The 21,577-nt window shown below is 41.0% G+C and overlaps 1 protein-coding gene across 1 annotated transcript in view; it reads right to left on the bottom strand.

Annotated features, from left to right (window-relative positions):
- The window catches only part of MYH15 (myosin heavy chain 15), a 150,184-nt gene extending 133,192 nt beyond the window's left edge, over positions 1–16,992 (bottom strand). The window contains exons 1-9 of the mRNA XM_077771823.1: positions 16,905–16,992; positions 12,623–12,729; positions 9,709–9,852; positions 7,850–8,006; positions 7,179–7,206; positions 5,777–5,870; positions 3,701–3,793; positions 1,031–1,094; positions 845–940 (exon numbers count right to left, since the gene is read on the bottom strand). Of these exons, the coding sequence (XP_077627949.1) occupies positions 845–940; positions 1,031–1,094; positions 3,701–3,793; positions 5,777–5,870; positions 7,179–7,206; positions 7,850–8,006; positions 9,709–9,852; positions 12,623–12,729; positions 16,905–16,992 (871 nt within the window). The remainder of the gene's footprint in view (positions 1–844; positions 941–1,030; positions 1,095–3,700; positions 3,794–5,776; positions 5,871–7,178; positions 7,207–7,849; positions 8,007–9,708; positions 9,853–12,622; positions 12,730–16,904) is intronic.
- Positions 16,993–21,577: the final 4,585 nt, after the last annotated feature.

Here is a 21,577-nt window from a genome sequence, read left to right as displayed (position 1 = left end):
GACACTGCCTTCAACAATGCCTTGGCATCTCACAGCAGGGCTGGTATAGCCACTTCCCTCTAGGATCGCTGCCTTCCATCCCTCTTGCTCACCACATGAGCTTCATCATCCCTGCCCTCAACAAATCATGACCTCCGATTACCCCACCCCTATAACGCATATGCGTGCACATACACACGCCCTCCCAACTCCCTGAGTTCAGAAACCATCAGAACATAATCTCCATGATTCCTCTCTCAGATCCTTTCCTCCAGTCAACAGGGTCCCTCTGCTGCCTGATCTTGCCCTGCCTTTTCTTGCCACTGTACGCACCATTCCTCCTATAGGAAATACCCTCCAGTCATTGCTCTGGTTAAATCCTCCTCCCATCCTTCATATTTCAGCCCAAAGCCTCCCTTCTTTATAAAACTCCCATTGTCTGCTACACACCGTGGTGGTGACTCCCACTTCTGGCCTCCTGTCTATACCATTCATGTGGTTCTAATCTTCTAATCATTGAAGGCCTTACAATATTTAATATTTTTACACACATATTCTCTCTCTCTCGCTCACACACACACACACACACACACACACACACCACATTCATTTATACCTGCTGCGCACCCTACCCACTTTCAAACACTATCAAACTGGGGGGGAAATGCTAACATTTATTCTCTAGCAATGTAAAAGTACAGAACATTGGTTTTATAATTGGGTTAATAATTATTTACCTTATAGGATGAATAAACTGAGTTCTAAAGAGACTAAGAGACCTATTAAACAATATTTTCCTGGGTCCATAATCTGACTTCTGTCTCTTGTTATAGAATTTCCCTCAGCTCCAGAATAATGCACTCACCGTGAAGTTCTTTTTTTCCAGACAGAATTTGATAGAACATGTGGTAGTTCCTCTCACCAGGCTGCTGGAAAATCACTCGGGATTTTTCAAACAAATCTGCAGGATAAGAAAAGGATAAAGATTCATACTTAGGTGTTCTTGCAAAACTCAGAAGAAAAGTAATCAAATAGTGCAGTTGCTACTTACAAATATCGATGTCTGCAGATGACAGTTTGCCTCTGGCACAAAAGTGCATCCTGATGAATTTGCCCTAGGTGGACACAAAACAGTCTCCTACCGAAACATTTCAAACAGTTGCAATGGCTTTATTACACACATTCCTCCCAAAGGGACTACTTCTCCAAAAGTTAAAAGAAAAATGCAACATGGGTCTGAGATGGCACCAGTTAATGCTAGGAGCAAGCCAGGATGACACCGAGACTAACGGTGGTCCTAGATTCTAGTCTCAGACCTGCTGACTTCTAGCTGTGTGTTCTTGTGCGTGTTCTTGAATCTCTCTGGGCCTCAGTATTCTCATCTAAAAATGAGAAAACTATTCTCTGTGGAGCAAATTCTTTCATTTTTCAGCAAACATTTGTTGAAAGCCTACTACGATCCAGGAAACCTGATAGGTCCTGGACATATCACATTAGAAAAATAAGTGTGGTCCCTAGTCTTCTAGATTCTAGGTGTAAGCAACCAAGGCAATGGCATTAACACAGAAACATTTGATGAGTCTTCAATCAAGAAGTGCAGGAGTTAGTTCAGTGAGTAAACGGGAGTCTAAGAGGTAGACAGGCACCAGGTACCATATCAGTAAGCCATGTGGGCCAGAGGAAGGAGTAGGATTTAATTTTATGTGTGTTCAGAAGATACGGGGAGGTTTTAAGCAGAAGAATAATGTGATCACATTTATGTTTTAAAAACACTACTTTGGCATAAATAATAGTTGGGGCTCCTTCCTTTCTTCTCATGAAAAGCCATAGGACAGGATCTAATGGGACAGAAAGGCCATCCAGAGGTGACAGATCCCATGTCAGAGGTCACATGGAGCTAAAAGGCAGTCAGTGGGGGGCACCTTGGGGACTCAGTCAGTTAAGCATCCCACTTTGGCTCAGGTCATGATCTCACTGTTCATGGGTTCAAGCCTGTGTCGGGCTCTGTGCTGATAGCTCGGAACCTGGAACCTGCTTTGGATTCTGTGTCTCCCTCTCTCTGCCCCTCTCCCACTCGTGCTCTCTCTCTATCTCCCAAAAATAAATACATATTAAAAATAATGATAATGAAATAAAAGGAGGCATCAGGGGCACCTAGAGCTTGCAGGATGGGGATGATGATTCTGCACAGAAGGCCAGCTGGTAGAGGCCATCTATTCAAAGAGGGAGTCAGATCAGGATAGCAGCTGGGCAAGGGAGGAGAGTGGCTACAAGCACTGGGATTGAGCCATTAAGTTAACAAATGTAGGGCAGTGAGAACCACACACACATACACACACAAGTACACACATATATGTGCATTTATACACATACATTTATATACACTATACATATATGCACAGTATTAATTGAAATCATTTAACCTGAGTTTGATTATTGGACCCCTTTTTCTCTTTCTTTTGTCAACCTTCCTTTCTTTCCTTCTACCTTCCAGTCATCCATCTTTGTATATTTTGCTTCTCTATTTCTTTTCTATCTTTCCAACTTTTTTCTCATTCTTCTTCCTTTTCTTTCTTTTTTTTTCTTAAATGTTTATTTTGAGAAAGAGAGAGAGAACACCAGCAGAGAGAGAGAGAGAGAGAGAATCCCAAGCAGGCTCCACACTTTCAGTGTAGAGCCAGATTCAGGGCTTGATCTCACAACAGTGAGATCATAACCTGAGACAAAATCAAGAATCAGAGGCTTAACCAACTAAGCCACCCAGGCCTTCTTGTTCTTTTCCAATTGATTTCTTTTCTTCTCATTTATCTTTATCTCTACCTGTTGTTTTTTCCTTCCTTCCTTTTATTTTTTCCTGTCTTATGTTCTTTTATCTTTTTTTTCCTTTCCCTCTTTCCTTCCTTTTTCCCCTCTTTTTTTCAGCTTTTTTTCACATTTCAGCAGAAAATGATTTCATATTTCAATCAATCTCAAATCTAGTAGTTGTTTTATGGACCAATATTAGCACCTGCTATGCAGCCAGACATTACAAGCAGATGTAAGCACAGGCAGGGCAGTGTGAGGCCCTGGATGGAAACTAGCCAAATCAGCATGAGGTGTTATTTAATTGTGGCCAAAGATTCAAACTGGAAGCTTTCTGTAAATTTCTTTGTAAGTTATAGAGTGGCTCCCTGCCACTCATTTTTGGCATAAAATGGATTTGTGAAACTAGGGTTGGAAATCCAAATTCTAGGGGCGCCTGGGTGGCTTAATCGGTTAAGCATCCGACTTTCGCTTGGGTCATGATCTCGCGGTTCGTGGGTTCGNGTTATAAGGAGTATAGGAAATTATGAAGGAGAAAACACTTCAAAATCTGTAAGATGTAATACAATATAAAGCATTTTTGGGATTCACTGGGTGAGCTTTCCTACTGGGAGTGGAAAGGAATTTAAAACTATTGGGGCGCCTGGGTGGCTTAGNTAAAAAAACTATTAAATATTTTTTTCCTGAAATTGACCAAACAATAGAAGCTTCTCAGGTACACATTTATACGTAGTTTTAATTTCTTAATGATGAAACTGATCTCTTTCTTTTTTGAGGACTCTAACAATATTATAAACTTTAATCAAAGACCTCTTTGGTGTTTTAGAAAATGTTTTTACACCTATGTGCTCAGACATGAATTTTACCATTTTTTTAAAAAATTAAAGATTCTGATAAAAGACTTAATCATGTTACTTACAAAACGAGAGGAGTTATCATTTCTCAAGGTTTTGGCATTTCCAAATGCTTCCAAGATAGGATTCACTTCACTGATTTGATCTTCTAAAGTCTCCTGAGATGCAGGTATGAGAAATATAGCAGATAAAATTTTCAGCAAATTCTGTAATGTGGTAAACCCTCCATTCCTAGATCAGACCCCATTCTTGCTTTGATAACCAGTAGCTAAAAGCCATTTCCAGATTTGGTTATACAATGTTACTTTGGAACAGGAACTCAGAAAAATAGATTAATGAGACATTGTCTTAACATACAATGCCCCTGTGAATATATGTGGGAGCTCATTTATTTTTAATGCTTCTTTTTTGGTTGGCGTTGGCCTAAGCGGGAAAAGGACATAGAGATCAACACAAAAAAATGAATAAATGCCATACTCTATTTCCAGACAAGTTTCATTCCTTATATTTTTCCCATTGTTAATCTCCATCTCTTCCCATCTAATTCTCACCCCTGGGAGTTTATCCTAAGATAACATAAAAGATTCTTGGCATTATTAAATTATTTTTTTCCTTGTTACTATTCTTAGGTAATCTAGCAGTCATGCCAAGGAGTGCCTTGTGACATAAAGAGATGTAGATATTTAATTGGTTGGGAGAAGGGGAAGGACTGTCTCAGGCTGGAAAAATAGCACAAACAAAAATCAAAACTCAGTATAGACAGATTAAAGATTTTATAAAAACCTCATGGTCCTGTTAACAATGTATGCTAACTATGTAACTAACTATTACATACTATTTAGGAATTTATAAATTTACAAATACTATGTCCCTTCTAAGTATTATGGGTCTACTATCCTTTAAATAAGGAAAAGGCTATATAAGCAAAGATTTTCATAGAAGTGTTATGTATTATGTAATGTTTATGTATTATTATTAGGCTCAATGGCTCCACCAAACAAACACCCACCAAACAACTTAAAATGCACACACAAAAAAAGGAATATCTAGTGAAGAATAAAGTTCAATGATACCTAAATAATCAAATTCAGGAATGTGGTGGTTGGTAAGGAAACTTTGTGGTTTGAAAATTGGACCAGTTTGCTATTTTGATATATTTCTTACTTTGCAAAACAGCAGGAAGGATCCAGGATTGAATTGAAAAAGCAAAATAACAATGCCAGACAGAGAGATGAGAGGCTCTAACAGCTCAATAACTCATTGATTTTGAGTCCCACTCAGAATTATCTAATTTTATTTTGCATATAGATTCCCATGGTCTAGTTAGTCTCTAATTATTATTAAACCCATCAACCTGTTAATGAAGCTTAACTAAGTAAGCTAAATAAAAAGCACCAAAGATAAAAATAATTGACTACAGAGGGAAGGTACATAGAACCTGGAAAATGATTAAAGTTGAGGGTATGTTCATCAGGCATTTGAAATCTGATTTAGGAGACTTTTACTGGTATTTATCTGTGGGAGTTTGACATTTCATGATAGCTAAAGGAATTCAGAAATATCAAAAGTAGCCATTCAAGAAAGGCACTGATGACCCTAGCCTTTATGGAAGATGGCTTGGATCTTAAAGGTAATTCTCAGAGGGTCCAATCAACAAAGACTACATAGCCCTTGCAGCAAGTCTGAAACAAAATTTCATATTTGGGGGTTATACGTTTGAAGCACTTAATGATCCTCTCAAGAGGCAAAGATGGGAGAAAAAAAAGACTTTTGTAAAATTTTTTTTTTAATTTTTTTTTAATGTTTTATTTATTTCTAGGAGAGAGAGAGAGACAGTGTGAGCAGGGGAGGGTCAGAGAGAGAGGGAGTCACAGACTGAAACAGGCTCCAGGCTCTGAGCTGGCAGTCAGCACAGAGCCCGACGCGGGGCCCCGAACCCACGAACCGTGAGATCATGACCTAAGCGAAAGTCGGATGCTCAACCGACTAAGCCACCCAGGCGCCCCAGACTTTTGTAAAATTTTCTAATTGTTCTGTGGTTCTGGTCTCCTCTTTTCTCCCCAAATGTAGTCAAGGCAGAGCTTCCATGATCAGTAGATAGGACCTCTTCACCTTTCTTGCCAAGATATATGAACACTTACCGGCTTTTCCCTAGATCCACCCATGGTTGCTATGGTGGCAAAATACTGGATAATATGTTTGGTGTTCACAGTCTTTCCAGCACCAGATTCTCCTCTGCGATTGAAAATTCAATGACACAGTTAACTGGTTCAGAATACAAATGTAGTAAAAGTTAAATAATTTTAACCATATAGGCTCAGACAAAAAGGGAAAATTTAATGGAAAAAATGGAACTTAGGAGGAAACTTAAGAGATGTAGACATTTAATTGATTGGGAAAAGGGGAAGGACTATCTCAGGCTGGAAAAGCGACACCAACAAAAATCAAAACTCAGTACAGAAAGATTAAAGATTTTATAACAACCAGAAGCCTGTTTCTCATGGTCCTGTTAACAAAGAGCTGAAGAGCACCTCTATTAATTAAAGACTGGTCTCCTCATTGCCACCTGTTCAAGGGATTTTTACATATTGAGGCTATCAGATGGCTAGGTCCAACCCCCTCCCTAAGAAGAGGGCCTACCAATCATTCCACTAGGCAGTTGGATTTTGGACTTCCCTTTTGCCTTTGATAACAGTTTAACTTTGTGATGTGGGAAGAAAACACAGTGGTGATAGCTTCATCACCCAAAGCATCATAGGATCAAGGTCTGCCTTTATCTGTATGAAACTCCAGGAAATAGTCTATCTTCTCTGCAAAAGCCTGAACACTAACTACCCTTCTAGCTGGAAGATTCTGAGACTGTTACTCTTCTTAGGATGACTAAAGCCAATGGAGAATGCAACACACAAGGTGACAGCACCGTTGCATAGGAAGACAAACAACTTTAGCATTTCACTGCCTCTTCAGTCTTAGACTCTCCCTTCAGCCACCATGCTGGCAGTTTACCTGGCCAATCAATGCTCTTCTCATCAAAATTAACGTACAATATGGTATCACTGAAGTGTTTTCCTTCTTTTTTCCCTCCAAGTCTCGCCGTCTCTTAGTTTCTACTACTTAGTATACCTTGGTCTGCCCCAATCTGACTGTCCAGATAACAGCAGATTATATGTTCTGTGGTCATATCCATTGGACTTTCCATCTCTCTGTCCAGTTAGCCAATCCAAAGACCTTTGAAAATGATTATTTGGATAGGGAGCTCTCCAACAAGAAGATGAATAAAATCAGCTTGTGTACTAGGAGTTCTAAAAGATCTACTGAAATGGTGGAAGCAGTCTAGCTAGTACCAAATTTAGAGTAATCACTGACTAAAGTGTTACGACAATTTCCTGAGTATCTTATTCTTGCCTAAAATGTATTCTGTATCTAAAGTGCAAACAATTCAAAGACAGTGAATTTATGTTTTATTCCCAGTGAAATGTAGGTGTCTGTTTCCATTGAAACTCTAAAGGCTGGCTAGCAAGAAGAGGCAAGGCAAACACTTACGTCAGAAGTATAGACTGATTCTCTCGAGCTACAAAAGAAAAGAAAATGTCAGAACGTTCTTCTGCCAGAACTTCTACGTATTGGCAAACTTATTCAAAATTTCCTTGGTTGCAGTTTGAAGTCAGACACAAGGTAAAGGATTTTCTCTCAGTTGAAAAAAAAATACCATTTAAATAGTACATACAGAGTAAAATAGATTTTTCCCTTGTCCCTATGTATGCCAGTCATAAGGACATACAAATCTCGGGCCTATTCTCTCGCTCCAAATACAAATGATAACTGACTAATGGTTGACATTTTTGCCATTTTAAGCCTTTTAAGAAGCATGGTGTTACAATAGCTACAGAGAAACTTCTTTGTGCCAGAAACGCTAGCAGGCGCTTTATATAATAAAAGCTGCCATCTACAGGGGGCTTACTCTGGGCCAGCCACTGGGATGAGCACTTTCAATGCATTATCTCACTTAATTTGACATGTGAGCTAATCTCCTCCAGAACCCTAGGAGGCAGGCTCTATTTTGCCCATATTTTATCCAAAAGAAACGGAGGCTTCAAGTGATTAGGTAACTGTAAAGGCCACGCTCTGTTCACAATGCCTACGTGCCTCTTAGTGACACAGAGAAAAAGTAGATCAGATATTTTTACCTTTCATTTTGTAGGGCAGCCACTTACTGTGAAGCATATCCTGAAAGGCATTATCAGCAACAGCGAAGATGTGAGGGGGAGCTTCTGATCGCCTCTTCCCTTTGTAGGCAGCCACGACTTCTTTCTGATACACTGGAAGCCACTTGTAAGGGTTTATGCTCACACAGAAGAGACCTGAATATGTCTGAGCAAAAATCAGAGAAGAATTCAGAAAACAGGTTAGAAATACTTCCAGGTTTGTCAGCTCTCTCACTGCCAGATTACATTTGCTGAAATATTTACTCATAAAGGAACTAAAAGGAGGAGAGCTTTTGAATTCTTACAGAGAGGGGACTATCTCTGTAAGTCTCCAGGAAGAGACAGAATCAGGTTAGAGTAGCAGCAGGACCTGGGGTCACCTCTCCCCAGGGAGATCTCCCAACTACTAACATGTCTGACACAAACACCTTTTGAAGACAGAGAGGACGCCATCATCGCGCTGAGCAGCCTTCAGGCATTTGAGGCCCGAAGGTGGCTTGTGTTTCAATAAGATCTGGAACTTGGTTTTTAAGGCACTGAGGGGGAATAGTTCATTTGGGTCACTGAGTCACTAAAATGTTTGGATTGCGACCCTCCCCACCCCCCCAAAGACACTTTCAGATCCTAATTCCCAGGACCTGTGAATGCAATCTTATTTGGAAAAAGGATCTTTGCAGGTGTAATTAAGTTAGGGATCTCAAGATGAAAGTGGATGAGCCTTAAATCCAATGGCTGGTGTCTTTATAAGACACACGGAGAGGAGAAGATATGGACACACAAAAGAGTGATGTGAAGACAGAAACAGAGATTGGAGTGGTATGGCCACAAGGAATGCCAGCAGCCACTAGAAGCTGGAAGGAGTAAGGAATGATTCTCCCCTAAAGACTCCAGAGAGTATGACCCTGGTGGTTTGATTTTAGACTTCTGGCCTCTAGAACTGTGACAGAATAAACTTCTGTTGTTGTAAGCCAACTGGTTTGTAATAATTCTGTTACAGTTTCCAAGGGACACTAATATAGTCATGTAGTAAATAAAAGTGCCAAGGAGCAAGTTGTCTATGTTTCATGGCTTCTAGAACAATGGATCCCAGATGCCACCATTGTGGCCCAATCTACTCAGTGCTGCTTCTGTTGAAAAGGTGCTGGGTAAATCAAAGGATCTGAGCAACCATCACCAATTTAATGATGGCAAACAAAACAAAACAAAACAAAATAAAACAAAAACATTCCATTTACTGAGCACAAACTAGGTGACAGGCACTGCACTGCCTGTTTTACATTCTCTTATTTAATCCTTCAGGCTACCTTGGAGAGCCAAACACTCTTATCCCACTTTACAGATAAGGTGACCTCAAGAAGTTAAGAAACTTAAAAACTAGTAGTAAGTGAAAAAACTAGCATTTGGACACTGGTGTATCAGGCTCCAAGCCTTATGCCTTTACTTTAGCTTGACAACCTAGGGAAAGCAATATGAATGTTGACAAAATAAAATTGGGGAAATATTAAGACAGTATCCCTTTCCAGCGGGCATTCCTCAAGAATTATTCCCATTTGAGGCACTTGAGTGGCTCAGTCAGTTAAACATCTGACTTTGGCTCACGTCATGATCTCTTGGTTCTTCAGTTCGAGTCCCACTCTTCGCTGCTGGTGCAGAGCCTGCTTCAGATCCTCTGTCTCCCTCTCTCTCTGCCCTTTCCCCGCATGTACTCTCCCTCTCCCTCTCTCTCTCAAAAATAAATAAAAGTATTAAAAAAAAAACTATCCTCATGTGAGTGTGCTTAATTTCAAAGTAAGCTCTTATCCAAAAGAGGGCTGAGACATTGCCAATATGAGTGCCAACATATTTCACGGTAAAGCATATATACATACATAGATCATCCAATGGTCATAGCGCCTCTTCAGGGTATGCAGCACAGATGCTTCATTGAGATGAATCAGCATTGCCACATCTTCAATCATTTCACACTGTGGGGGGTTCATTTGCTGAACTTCGTCCTCTTTGACACTCAGATTCTGCAGAGAAGAGAAAAATAGAATATGTATTTTCCTATTTTATGTTCCTTCATTTTGCCATGCATTGGAAAGATTCTTCAAAGAGTCAAAAAAAAAAAAAAAAAGATGCCTATGAGAAGATGGGGCCAGAAGTTTAACCAATCCTAATGAAAGAAACAGGTGTTTCTCCTGCCCACGATCACTCTTTGCCTAAAGATGAAGTTTAAAAAAGTTTGTTGAGGGATGCCTGGGTGACTCAGTCAGTTAAGCATCCGACTTCGGCTCAGGTCATGATCTCGCGGTTCATNTCTCTCTCTCTCTCAGAAATAAATAAAACATTTAAAAAAAAATTTGTTGAATCAAAATATTCTATCTTGCAGAGCTGCAATCCTATGGATCCTCACTGACTCTGGTTGCCTCTGAGAGCACACACATCATATTGCATTGGATTTTGGCACCTTTCTTAATGATTAGAAAATCTAGAAGAAGAAATTTGGAGTGAAGGGCTGAGGAAGCAGATGAATTCTTTCAGACTTTGTTCAAGACCTATCCGCTTCCTCAAACCTTTCCCAACTCCCTTAGTTCCCTTTAAAAAAATCTTGTATCATATAAACAACCTGTACTATCTTGACACTTTGGAAGACATTTTGGCAGTTCCTCAAAATGCCAAATATAGGAGGTACCATATGACCCAGCAATTCTAGTAGGTATATATACAAGAGAAATTAATATATCCACACAAAAACTTGCACACGTATGTTCATGGTGGCATTATTCCTAATAGCCAAAACATGTAAACAACCTCAGAGTCTGTCACGTGGTGAATGAATGAACAAAATGTGGTGCACCCATGCTATGGAATATTATTCAACTATAAGAGGGAATAAAGTATTGATACATCTTACAATAAGAACAAACTCCAAAACTATTATGGTAAGTGGGAAAGAAGCCAGACGCAAAAGATCATGTGTTGTATGATCCCATTTATCTGAAATGCCAGAAAAGGCAAATCTATAGAGAAATAATGTAGATCAGAGGGGACAAAAGGGGAGGTGACTGCTAATGGGCACAAGATTTCTTTTGAGGATAATAAAAATATTCTAAAATTAGATTACAGTGATCATTGCATAGCCTTTAAATATACTAAAAACTGCTGAGTTGCACACTTTAAAGAGGTGAATTAAATGATATGTAAATTATATCTCAATCAAGTTGCTTAAAAAAAAGTTGGCATAAACAACGATGGAAAAGAGACATTCAGATCTACTTTCTCTCTTTTAATAAGAGAGAGTCCCAAGGCTAACGGGCCCCTCTGTTTCCTTATTTAGGACACTCCAAATTTTTTCTTGGCCACCTTTATATGTTCCTGCTGGTAATGCCCAAGTTCTTCCCTTATTTACATTAGTCATATAAAATCTACCTATTCTGGGATTTTTTTATGGCCAGATACTGTCAAAAAGACCTATTGAGACACCATACATAGTAATTTATAAGTAGCCTCCAGAATTTTTGCCATCTCGAATGGCAATGCTTTAGATTATAAATTGCTCAGATGTAGGGGCACCTGGGTGGCTCAGTCGGTTGAGCATCTGACTTTGGCTCCGGTCATGATCTCACCGTGCATGAGTTCAAGCCCCATGTCAGGCTCTGTGCCGACAGCTGACACACAGCCTGCAGCGTTGCTTTGGATTCTGTGTCCCACTCTCTCTCTCCCCCTCCCTGATTCACGCTCGGTTTCTCTCTCTCAAAAAATAAAATAAAAACAATTCAAAAAAAATAAATTGCCTAGATGCAAAGATAAGGACGTAAAAAAAGATGAACTTTCTTGGTAAGGGTTATATCTGTTATGGAGTTGAAGCAGAATCGGAGTTGTTAATATGGGCAAGGAATCATCTATAAAATCTACCAGGAATTGTTCATCTGAGTCAGACAATAAATAGGGCCCAGCTCACCACCATGGGGATGGCAGGTAACCTGAGTTCAGTAATGTAGGTGAAGGTCCTGAGAGTGGACTGTCTGCTCAGTGTCACCCTGCTGCCCTGGTGACAGGGAGAAGAGGCTGCAGCCATTACAGATTTACTTCACATGCCCTCCATGGCACCTTACAGACTAGCTTATGCCCAACACTTGCCTTACTAACCTCTTTCAAAGGTCATAAGTGACCTCCTAATTCTGAAACTCTTTTTCCAAGGCCTTAACTGCCTTCTTAAACATTTGGCATTACTGACCATCCCCCATCTCTTGGCTTCTCGGGCACTGTGCTATTCAAACCTTGTTTCGGAATTCTTCAGGTCATTATTCACTGCAAGGAGGCGCCTTTTGAAAACAAGAAGACTTGAAATATTGATGAAAGAAGCAGAGAACGTGAGTTCTAGGGTCCATGATCTTTACCACTTGGCAATTGTTTTACTCTGATTTACTCAGTGCTCGTCATTGAATCTTAGATAGGAAGTGGAGGAGATTCTCAAAGATGTACAAAGTTTCCAAACGGGTATCAGTGGCATCTCCTATGCCAGGTGTTTTGTTTGTTTTGTTTTGTGTGAGAGAGAGAGCAAGTGCACAAGTGGGGGAGGGGCAGAAAGAGAGAGAGAATCCCAAGCAGGCTCCACACTCAGTGCGGACCCTGGGGTCATGACCTGAGCCGAAATCAAGAGACACTCAACCAACTGAGCCACCAAGGTACCCCTCCTACACTAGGTTTTTAATTAAACTGTTAGAGAAAGGCTATATTTAATCGTTTGATTAAATGGAGAACTTAGTTATCCCTGAGATGAAAGAAAGATCCCTTTACCTTTCCATCTGATGTCTTAACAATTATTTTGCCATCATTTTCACTCCCTTTAACCTCGGCCTCAACATATGCATTTCTGCCGTCACGAATCCAGCATTTCTTTTTCCCTACAGAGGAAAAAAAAAGAGTATAACCACAGTACTTGTACAAAATATACATTGGGCGCTTTTGTACTGATAGATAGGATCTCATTTCTGCTATTTCTGCTTGGTGACTTGGAGTCACCAATACAGGAAATTGCAGAGTTAGATATAATCATCAAAGCTCATCCTGTAGATGGTCCAGCACACTGACTGTAGGAACAAGAAACACTTGAGCAAGCAGAGGCTGGGAACATCACAGAGCATTTTGCTGCAAGACAATTACTAGCCAGCACCTTACAAGCCATTTTTCCGAGCCCTAACACTTACCTCCCACTCACAGTCCCAGGTCCTGAGTGGTTGTCCTGGCGCCTCACCCTTCCCAGCTCCCGTCCAAAACACTTCACTCAGAAAGGTCTGGTTACGATTAAGTGAAAATTAGGTTTGTGGTCACTTCTGTCTTTCAGGGTTTCTTTAGACCTTATTTTTAATATTGGGATAAAAGCCTGCTCTGAAATTACATGGTAGAATTGGAGGTAGGGAGCCGAGGGGAGAGAATATGGGTTATTTTTGCCATACAGCATAACAGCTACATATTATTTCCCACTATGTATTGTTTTTCTCTCCTTGGCCCCTTCACTTCCACACCCCACTCTGAGGCAAAGCAGCCCTCCACAATGCGATTAACCAATAAGGAGCTTCGGGTGAAATGAAACACTCCTATAACACCTGAGACGACTTTTCTGGGTCTCACTTAGATGCTTCTCAGGCTCTCTCCCACCTGAGACAGATAGCCAGGGAAGATGAATAAGAAACCTACTTGTAAGGAAAAGTGAGTCTTACCAGAAGCTCATGGAAGTCCCAAGTCACAGTCCCTGAAGTAAATAAGAGGGAGGGGAGAGGAGAGCATTTGGCTGGAAGAGGGAAAATCCGAACTTGTGGATAGGGAAAACCCCATTACAACCATGGCATGGGAGGGTCTTGCCAACTCCATCACCACCCCAGCACATGAAACAAAAGTCAGGAGGCCTCATTGGTGCTGGACAGGCAGCCCCCACCACACACCCTCCCCAGAGATGCACAGTAGGACTTGACAGTGTGAGGTGAAGTGGGGCACCATTTGCCTTTCCTTCCACCACGTCTGTCTCTGCAAAGAAGTTTGTTGCACACTACTTTCCTGCTGTCCCAGTCTTCGCTGTGCTCCTTTCCCTGTTTCCCTAATTACAACCAATTCACTACTAAAATTGCTGGGCAAGAAGATTATTGTATTCCTATCAAACTGATTTTGCATTTGCTTCCAGTTGGCATTTGCATTTTAAATGCTGGCTTTGCATTCTATTTATTATTTTGGTCTCTTTTTTACGAAACGGATTTTGCTTTGTGTTAGGTCTGTGAAAAGAGGCAAGTTTTCAAAAAGCACCTATTTTGCATAAATTGTGTGTTTAAGGTAAATAAATGCACTGCAGTTTACACCAAATGTTATCACTAGAAAGAAACATGGATATACCTGGCAAGATTTCCACTTTTTTTTTTTAATTTTAGAAAAAAAACCTGAGGAAAGAGATTAAGAGTGTTGTCCGTAGTCACATAGCTAATTAGTGACAGTCATTAGAATAATGACTCTAGAAATTAAATCGATCACCCACCTCCTAAATCAGAGCTCTTCCATTACAGCTTCGCTTTTTTCCTCCAATTTTTCTCTCAAGATTAGGTTCATCACCTGCCTCATGATTAGCCCTTTCCCTTATCATTCCTGGAAACGGTGAGGGAGAAGTTTTGGAAACCCTTACCTGAGGGTCAGTCCCTAAGAAGGATGTCTTTAGAGATAAAGTAAAAGAACTCGATGTTTAAGTTTTAAGTTTTTTTGCATTCATGAATAATTGCAGACATGGAAATGTAAAGAGCAATGGGTTTGAATCAGGCCATCTGGATTTTAGTCTTGGTTTTGTTAGTAACAGAGTGTAAAGCTTGGGCCTCAGCTCTTTGGGCCTAAGTTTTCCCATCTGTAAACTCAGGAGGTTTGCCTATATGACTTCATATTTTTAGACGATTAAATATCTTTTCTTTAATATAAAGGCAATGTGTGTTTATAGGAGAAAAATGAAAAAGTAGAGAAACATAAAGAAATTTTTTTTAATCACCCATGTGGCACCTGGCTGGCTCAGTTGGAAGAGCATGTAAGTCTTGATCTTGGGTCTGAGTTCAAGTCTCACGTTGGGTATAGAGATTACTAAAAAAAGTAAATAAAACTGAAAAAATATCACCTATGATGGAACTCAGGGATAGTCACTATTATCTATCTGAAGCATTTCTTTCCAGTCTTTTTTCTATACTATTAAGATTATGGAAATACTACATTTCGTTTGGTAGCCATTCTAAACAGATCGATTGTTTATGGGTTCTAACATAAAAATCATCTACGTTTAGCTTTGGAATGGTGTTTGTGTTTATCTCTAAAAGCACACCTTCTCTTTGACACCCAAAAATTCTAGTTTTCCTTCTCAGGTCAGATAACAATGTACTTTTGTTTGTTTTCACATTTATTGTCACAGGAGGTCTCTGTGGAGGAAGGTAGGCAGGGCAAGTATCATCATCCTATTTGACAGATGAGGAAACCAAGGCTTAGTAAAGTGAAGTGATGTGCTCTAATTACACAGCTGGAGAGGATGGAGTCCAGGGAATTTAAACCCAAGACTACTTGCCAAATACTCTGATCACACTGCTTCCANAGTAGGTCTCTGTGGAGGAAGGTAGGCAGGGCAAGTATCATCATCCTATTTGACAGATGAGGAAACCAAGGCTTAGTAAAGTGAAGTGATGTGCTCTAATTACACAGCTGGAGAGGATGGAGTCCAGAAATTTGAAACCAAGACTACTTGCCAAATACTCTGATCACACTGCTTCCGTTTGGCCTGAGTTCAAAACAGCAAACTCCACTGTCTACTCACTCAGGGGAATGAAAATCTTTTGTTTATGCTCATCTTTTTTGCCGCTACTGCATTTCTATGAGGAAAACCATTTGGCCAAGAAAAATTAATTAAAAATTATTGCTATGTTTTAAGTAATTATTTACAGTGCTAATTCTACTAAATGCATCATCCAATTATCTCTAATGCTTTGGTCTAATTTTTATTTTCTCACTTGGCACCACTACGATCTTGTCCGTCATTATCTGACTACCTGTGATAAGCTTCTGCATGACCAGTTCTGACCTCAGGGATAGTTCTGTTACCTATTTGATTTGACGGATTATAATTAGCTACTCTAAAATCCAATCATAGTAATGAAATCCAATGACTGGAAACTGGGAATGGATCCAGGACTGGTCTATAATGGAAATATAATGTCCTACATAACTGGTTTGAATTGTAATTGGTCATATTAAAGTCTAATGTTGACTAATTCTGAGTACTAGAACAACAGTCAGCATTTATATTGCATTGTTGAATAATTTTGGAATTAAGATATGTAGGTGGCTTGATGCTAGATCACACTGTGAATCTGACTTGAAATCTTTAATTAGCTGAAATTCAGAAGACAGCCATGCAGCCCAGCCACATAAAAAAGGAGGGCAAAATGTGACATTTATTTAGAGATTTTAATGTAGAACTCAGCCTTTATCTTGAGGGTAAATCCTCATTAACCTTCGTCCTTGCCTGTAACCACCAAGAGATTTTTCATCAGGGTGAGCAAGTCTCCCAATTATCTCTTATTGAGTGTTGGTTGAGTGACCTTGCTGACCTGGAAGGCCGCCAGAGGGCCAAGTTCCAAAATTAGAAAAGTTGGAGGAGGAGCAGGGATAACTTCCCAAAGCTTTTCCTTCCTTCTTCCTTAGAGTGTACCATCCCCACCTAGGGTCAAGGCCCCAGGCCCCTGTCTGTTTTCACCCATGCTGAGGGGTTTCTGAGAAAGGCTTTATCTGGCCCATTCCCGGGAGTGTCTGTGCTGTCACAGAGAGAAAACGAGTAAGCAGGGCTTGGGCCTGTTCTGCCTCCCAGCCATCCTCCTCTCCCTTGCAGACTCATCCCTACCCGGGCCACTCAGCAACTCCCTTGCCCATTCTAAGGTCCATAGAGGCAAATGCATCCCAAGCAAATAACTTAGATTGCAGGACGGATGACTCTTCTCAACCAATCAAGTATCTCAGCTGCCACCCAGAAGCGGTAAAATAAAGTGAAGACAGCAGCCACCACAAGTCTTACCATTAAAGGCCTTGGCCTGTAGCAGAAGCAGCTCAGCCTGGCTTCTTCTGAGGAAGGCCGCAGCCTCTCCAAGCTCCGACAGATCCATCCTTCTTCAAGTGATCCACTTGGCCTGAAAGAGAGCTGCAAGGATTCACTCCGTAGGAGATAGGTGCAGAAAGAAATGGGTGGACATGGGACATCAGGCATCAATCCAAGACACTGTTCACTATAGACAGACCAAGAAGGGTTAACTCTTTTTAGCTACCTCCCTGCCTCCTCTATCTCTGCATGTCTCAAGTGTATGACAAAGCCGGACTCAAGAGCATCTCACTGTAGCAAGGCCAACTCACCCACTAGGCACAGGAGACAGTGCCTAGAGTCCATGACACTTTCAGGGGCCCACAGAAATAGCTGAATAGTAATTTTGTTTAAAATCAGAATGAAGGAGCGCCTGGGTGGCTCAGTCGGTTAAGTGTCCGACTTCGGTTCCGGTCATGATCTCATGGTTCATGAGTTCAAGCTGTGCTACCAGCTCAGAGCTTGGAGCCTGCTTTAGATTCTGTGTCTCCCTCCCTCTTTGCCTCTCCCCTGCTCACGCTGTCTTGCTCTCTCAAAAACAAATAAACATTAAAAATTTTTTAAAAGCAGAATGAAAACATAAATATAACATTAACCCATCCTGCATTATATTCATTAGTCTTTATGCCAATGCAGTTGTAAAACCCGATTTTAATACTTTTTGTGAAGGAAGATGCCCCCAGAGGCGAAAGTGCCTGGGACTCATGAGAGTCACAGTGCAACCCTGAACCGCAAAGTCCTGGCTGTGGCAGGTGGTGGAATGGGCCAGACTGAGAAACAGCCAGTTGTGAATAGCAGGTGCCTTGATAGGAGTGGAGGAAGGGCTTCCACGTGTCTAGGTGCATCCAGGTAGAGGGAACACTGTAGCCAGAATATGGTGACAAAGAAGCCATTCTGACTAACGTTCAGCTTTAGAGAGTACAGGAGTGTCAGTGTGAGTATCCCACAGAGAGGAGTGTCTGGGAGCAGAGGGGATACAAAACTACGTATGATAGGAAAAGATAGGATTCAGTAGGCAGGGAGGGAAAGGATAGGACCTGAGGTCCCTCAGTGGGGAAAAACACCTATTTTGGAACAATGCTGGGAGTGTCTGACCATAGCAAACCCCCTTAGGTGTAAGATTCCTCTTAATGTAACAGATTCCAGGGGCGCCTGGGTGGCTCAGTCGGTTAAGTGTACAACTTCGGCTGTGGTCATGATGTCGCGGTTTGTGGGTTCGAGCCCTGCGTCTGGCTCTATGCCGACCGCTCAGAGCCTGGAGCCTGCTTCTGATTCTGTGTCTCCCTGTCTCTCTGCCCCTCCCCTGCTCACACTCTGTTTCTCTCTCTCTCTCAAAAATAAATAAAACATTAAAAAATTTTTAATTTAACAGACCCCATCTACTCTCCTTCAGGTTCCCCTCAGGAATTTGACAAAAGACCTAAGTATGGCCTTAGCCACCCCCTCATACAATGTAAATGAGCCAATCAGGAATGGACCGCCCAGAGCTATCAGGCCAATAAGGGTTGGACCTGAGAGGGAACAGGGGGAAGGGGAGGGCTAACCAAAACCTTATAAAACAAGGACCCTTATAGTCATGCGTATTCTCTTTAGAATGCCCCCTCTCTGTAAAGAGAGCTTTCCTACTATTCTTCTTTTCTGGTCTTATATACTCTAATAAACTTTTGCCTGCTACTCATTATGTGTCCATGTCTTCATTCTTCGAAGCCATGAGACAACAAAGCCTGGGTTTTGAGATAAAGAATCCTGCAACACTCCTGGCCAACAGACGTTTGGGAAGCAGCTGGGAAGCCCAGGTTGGAAGTGGGAAGCAGGGTGTGTGCTGAAGGCAATGAGTGGGTGTGAGTGGTGGAGATCATCAGATCAGGTGAGACAAGCGCCAGTCTTGGAGGGGCTGGTGGCTCGGCTCGGCAAAGTATCAGGGCTAAATTCAGTGCGTGTTCACTCTGTACCAAACACCTTACTTATTTTATCTTTGATCTTCACACTTTACATTTGATAACAAAGAGAAGAAATGCAATCTGGTCCAAAATAAGAGGTCGTTCTCTCTAATTGGACAAAGGAGTCTTAGGCTCTTCCTTTCCACTCAAGATTACATGGCAACTGTTATTTGCCCATTTTACAGACAAGAAGGTAGAGCTGGACTTGCCATGGTTATTTAGCTCTGATGCTGCACCTGAGGACTGATCAGCACCATGGTCTAAACCCTGCAGAAGAAACCAATCACTTCCTATTTCACACGTGGGTGACAGTGAACAAACCCAGTAAAACAATGCATTGCTGAACTTAATCTACTCTTTTTTTTTTTTTTTTTTTTTGATGGTTTGGGTGTGTCCAGCAATAGCACCTCTGGGATCTAAGGAATGTGGTTTAAAACTAAGATTCGTGGTCCAGGCTAAAGAGTCCATTTTATGTCTGCCAGAAAATAGGCATATGACTTGTGGGAAATCACTTAACTCCCTCTAGGTTCAGTTTCCTCCCCTACACGAGGAAGGACTAGCCATAATTTGTGGGGACATTTCCTGAGGTAGAAGGAAGAGAACTATGCAAGGGAAGCAATGAACAAAAGCCCAGAAATGGGACCGAGGGTGAAATCTGCCAGGAGAAAAAGATGAAACTTACTTTCTGCAGGTAGGCATTCAGATTTAGGATATGTGATGACGATGATGATGATGATGATGATGATGATGATGATGATAAACATTTGAATAGATAGAAGGGAGCAGAATAAAGGAAAGCTTAGAAAGCTAGGCAGAGAAATTTAGGAATAAACACGACAGGAAACATCGCAGACAGGGTGAGAATGTGAGGGAAGCAGTATTTTAGGAAAATGGCTCTGGCATTCAGGGAGGGTTGGAACAGGGAGAAGCCGTAGTCAGGGAGACAAATTGCGGCTCTGTATTTGTGAGGGGATTGGACTGAGTCCTCCCCACTCACTCTGTGTGGCTTCCTGGTGGCTTGCATTCCATAGACAAAAGAGCTCAGGAAGTATATTTCAGATATAGAAGATCTCCATAAACGTGTGGGGTGTGTGTGTGTGTGTGTGTGTGTGTGTGTGTGTGTTGTGTATGCATACTTCCGGAAAAGACACCTAAGGAACAGACAGGAGTGGGAACAGGATATGGGTGGGGGAAGGAGACAGTTACCTTTCACTTCCTAGCTTTCTGGTCTATTTTAATTTGTGGCATATTCATGCATTTTCATAACAGATTTTTAAAAGTAGTTCTTATTATAACATCCAAGGATAAAAGATCACATCAAGACAGAGCACGCAGCTGTGTAACTCTCTTTCCTAGTCTGGACCACTTAGCATATTTAAAGGTATACAAGGAATAGAAAGTGTCAAAAGCAGTACCGGATAGGAGAAAACTGCATGTGCCAAGAAGCCCTGGCAACTCTGTGGAGGCAGGAAACTGAGATCAAGACATGACCCACCTGAGCAAAGGAGAGACAGAATCTTCCTTCCCTCTTGGCCTCCTGTATCCGTTAACCCAATGTCCCGACTGTCCCGTGGGCCCATTTAGTTTCAAGTTGCACACATGGCTTCAGAATTTTATAGAATAACACACTTATCACAGCCCGGTCATACCAATATCTTAAAATAGAAAATAAAAGAGCCCAAACACCCCCAAAGAAGTAATCAAATTAACCTTGCCGGCAAAATAAACAGAAGGTGTAATTTTAATCACGATACAGAAACATAGATGAGTGTCGAACTAAAGATATCTCTTTCAGAAAGAAAAGTTAATCTCCACATCTATCTAGAGGAAATTAAATTTGAGACTGGCATTTGGGTTCATTTTTGTCAAAAGATACTGAGACCTGCTGTACCTTTTATCTGCTAGTAAATATATGTAAGAGGCAGAGAGAGAAAAGGGATGCTGGAGAGAAGGGAAGGGGTCAGGACGAGGGTTGTCTGCACGTTGCTGTGGGCTCCCTTTGAACGTTCCAGAGCTTGGTCTGTCAATTCACTTGTGGAGAGATTGGGCTCTGGGAGCCACATGGCTATGCTCGTAAGTATGGTGACCATATTACCCATCACCCAGACCTGCATATATTTTTTTTATACTAGGACATGTAGTAATTAGTAATCATAAATTTTAGAAAGTAAGAATAAAATTATTAATTTTAATCATTAAACTTGGCCAACAGATATAATCTAAGACTACTCCAGGCAAATAGGGACATATGGACACCCCACTTATAAGAGAACCAAAAATTGGACTGACCATTTATAAATCAGCACTAATGGTATACCTTTTCAATGACTACACAATCCTAATTGCCTGTGTTCATTATTCTCAGGAATCTCAGAGATTATTACCATCAGAGAGCTGCACCCAGAGAGAGCCTTGAGATACTCATGTTTGTTTTCATTCAGTTTGCTTTATAGCCAAATAATTCCTCCTATTCTGTTCTGGTGTTTACTTTTTTGGGAATTGAATGCTATGTAAACACCATGCTCACATTCACATTAAGTGGTGTAATTTCCAGAATTAAATGTGTCTCAGTCACTTACTTTAACGAGGTAAAGACAAGGAGTGGGAAAGCCTTAAGTGAAAGGGAGAGTTTATGATCTTTTCACTTTGGCCTAGAAAGAATCAAGTTGGTCA

This window comes from Crocuta crocuta, unplaced genomic scaffold, assembly GCF_008692635.1.
Source record: "Crocuta crocuta isolate KB4526 unplaced genomic scaffold, BGI_CrCroc_1.0 scaffold56, whole genome shotgun sequence".
Lineage (NCBI taxonomy): Eukaryota > Metazoa > Chordata > Mammalia > Carnivora > Hyaenidae > Crocuta > Crocuta crocuta.
The sequence above is the reverse complement of the archived record's forward strand: the minus strand, read 5'-3'. Positions and strand labels throughout refer to the sequence as shown.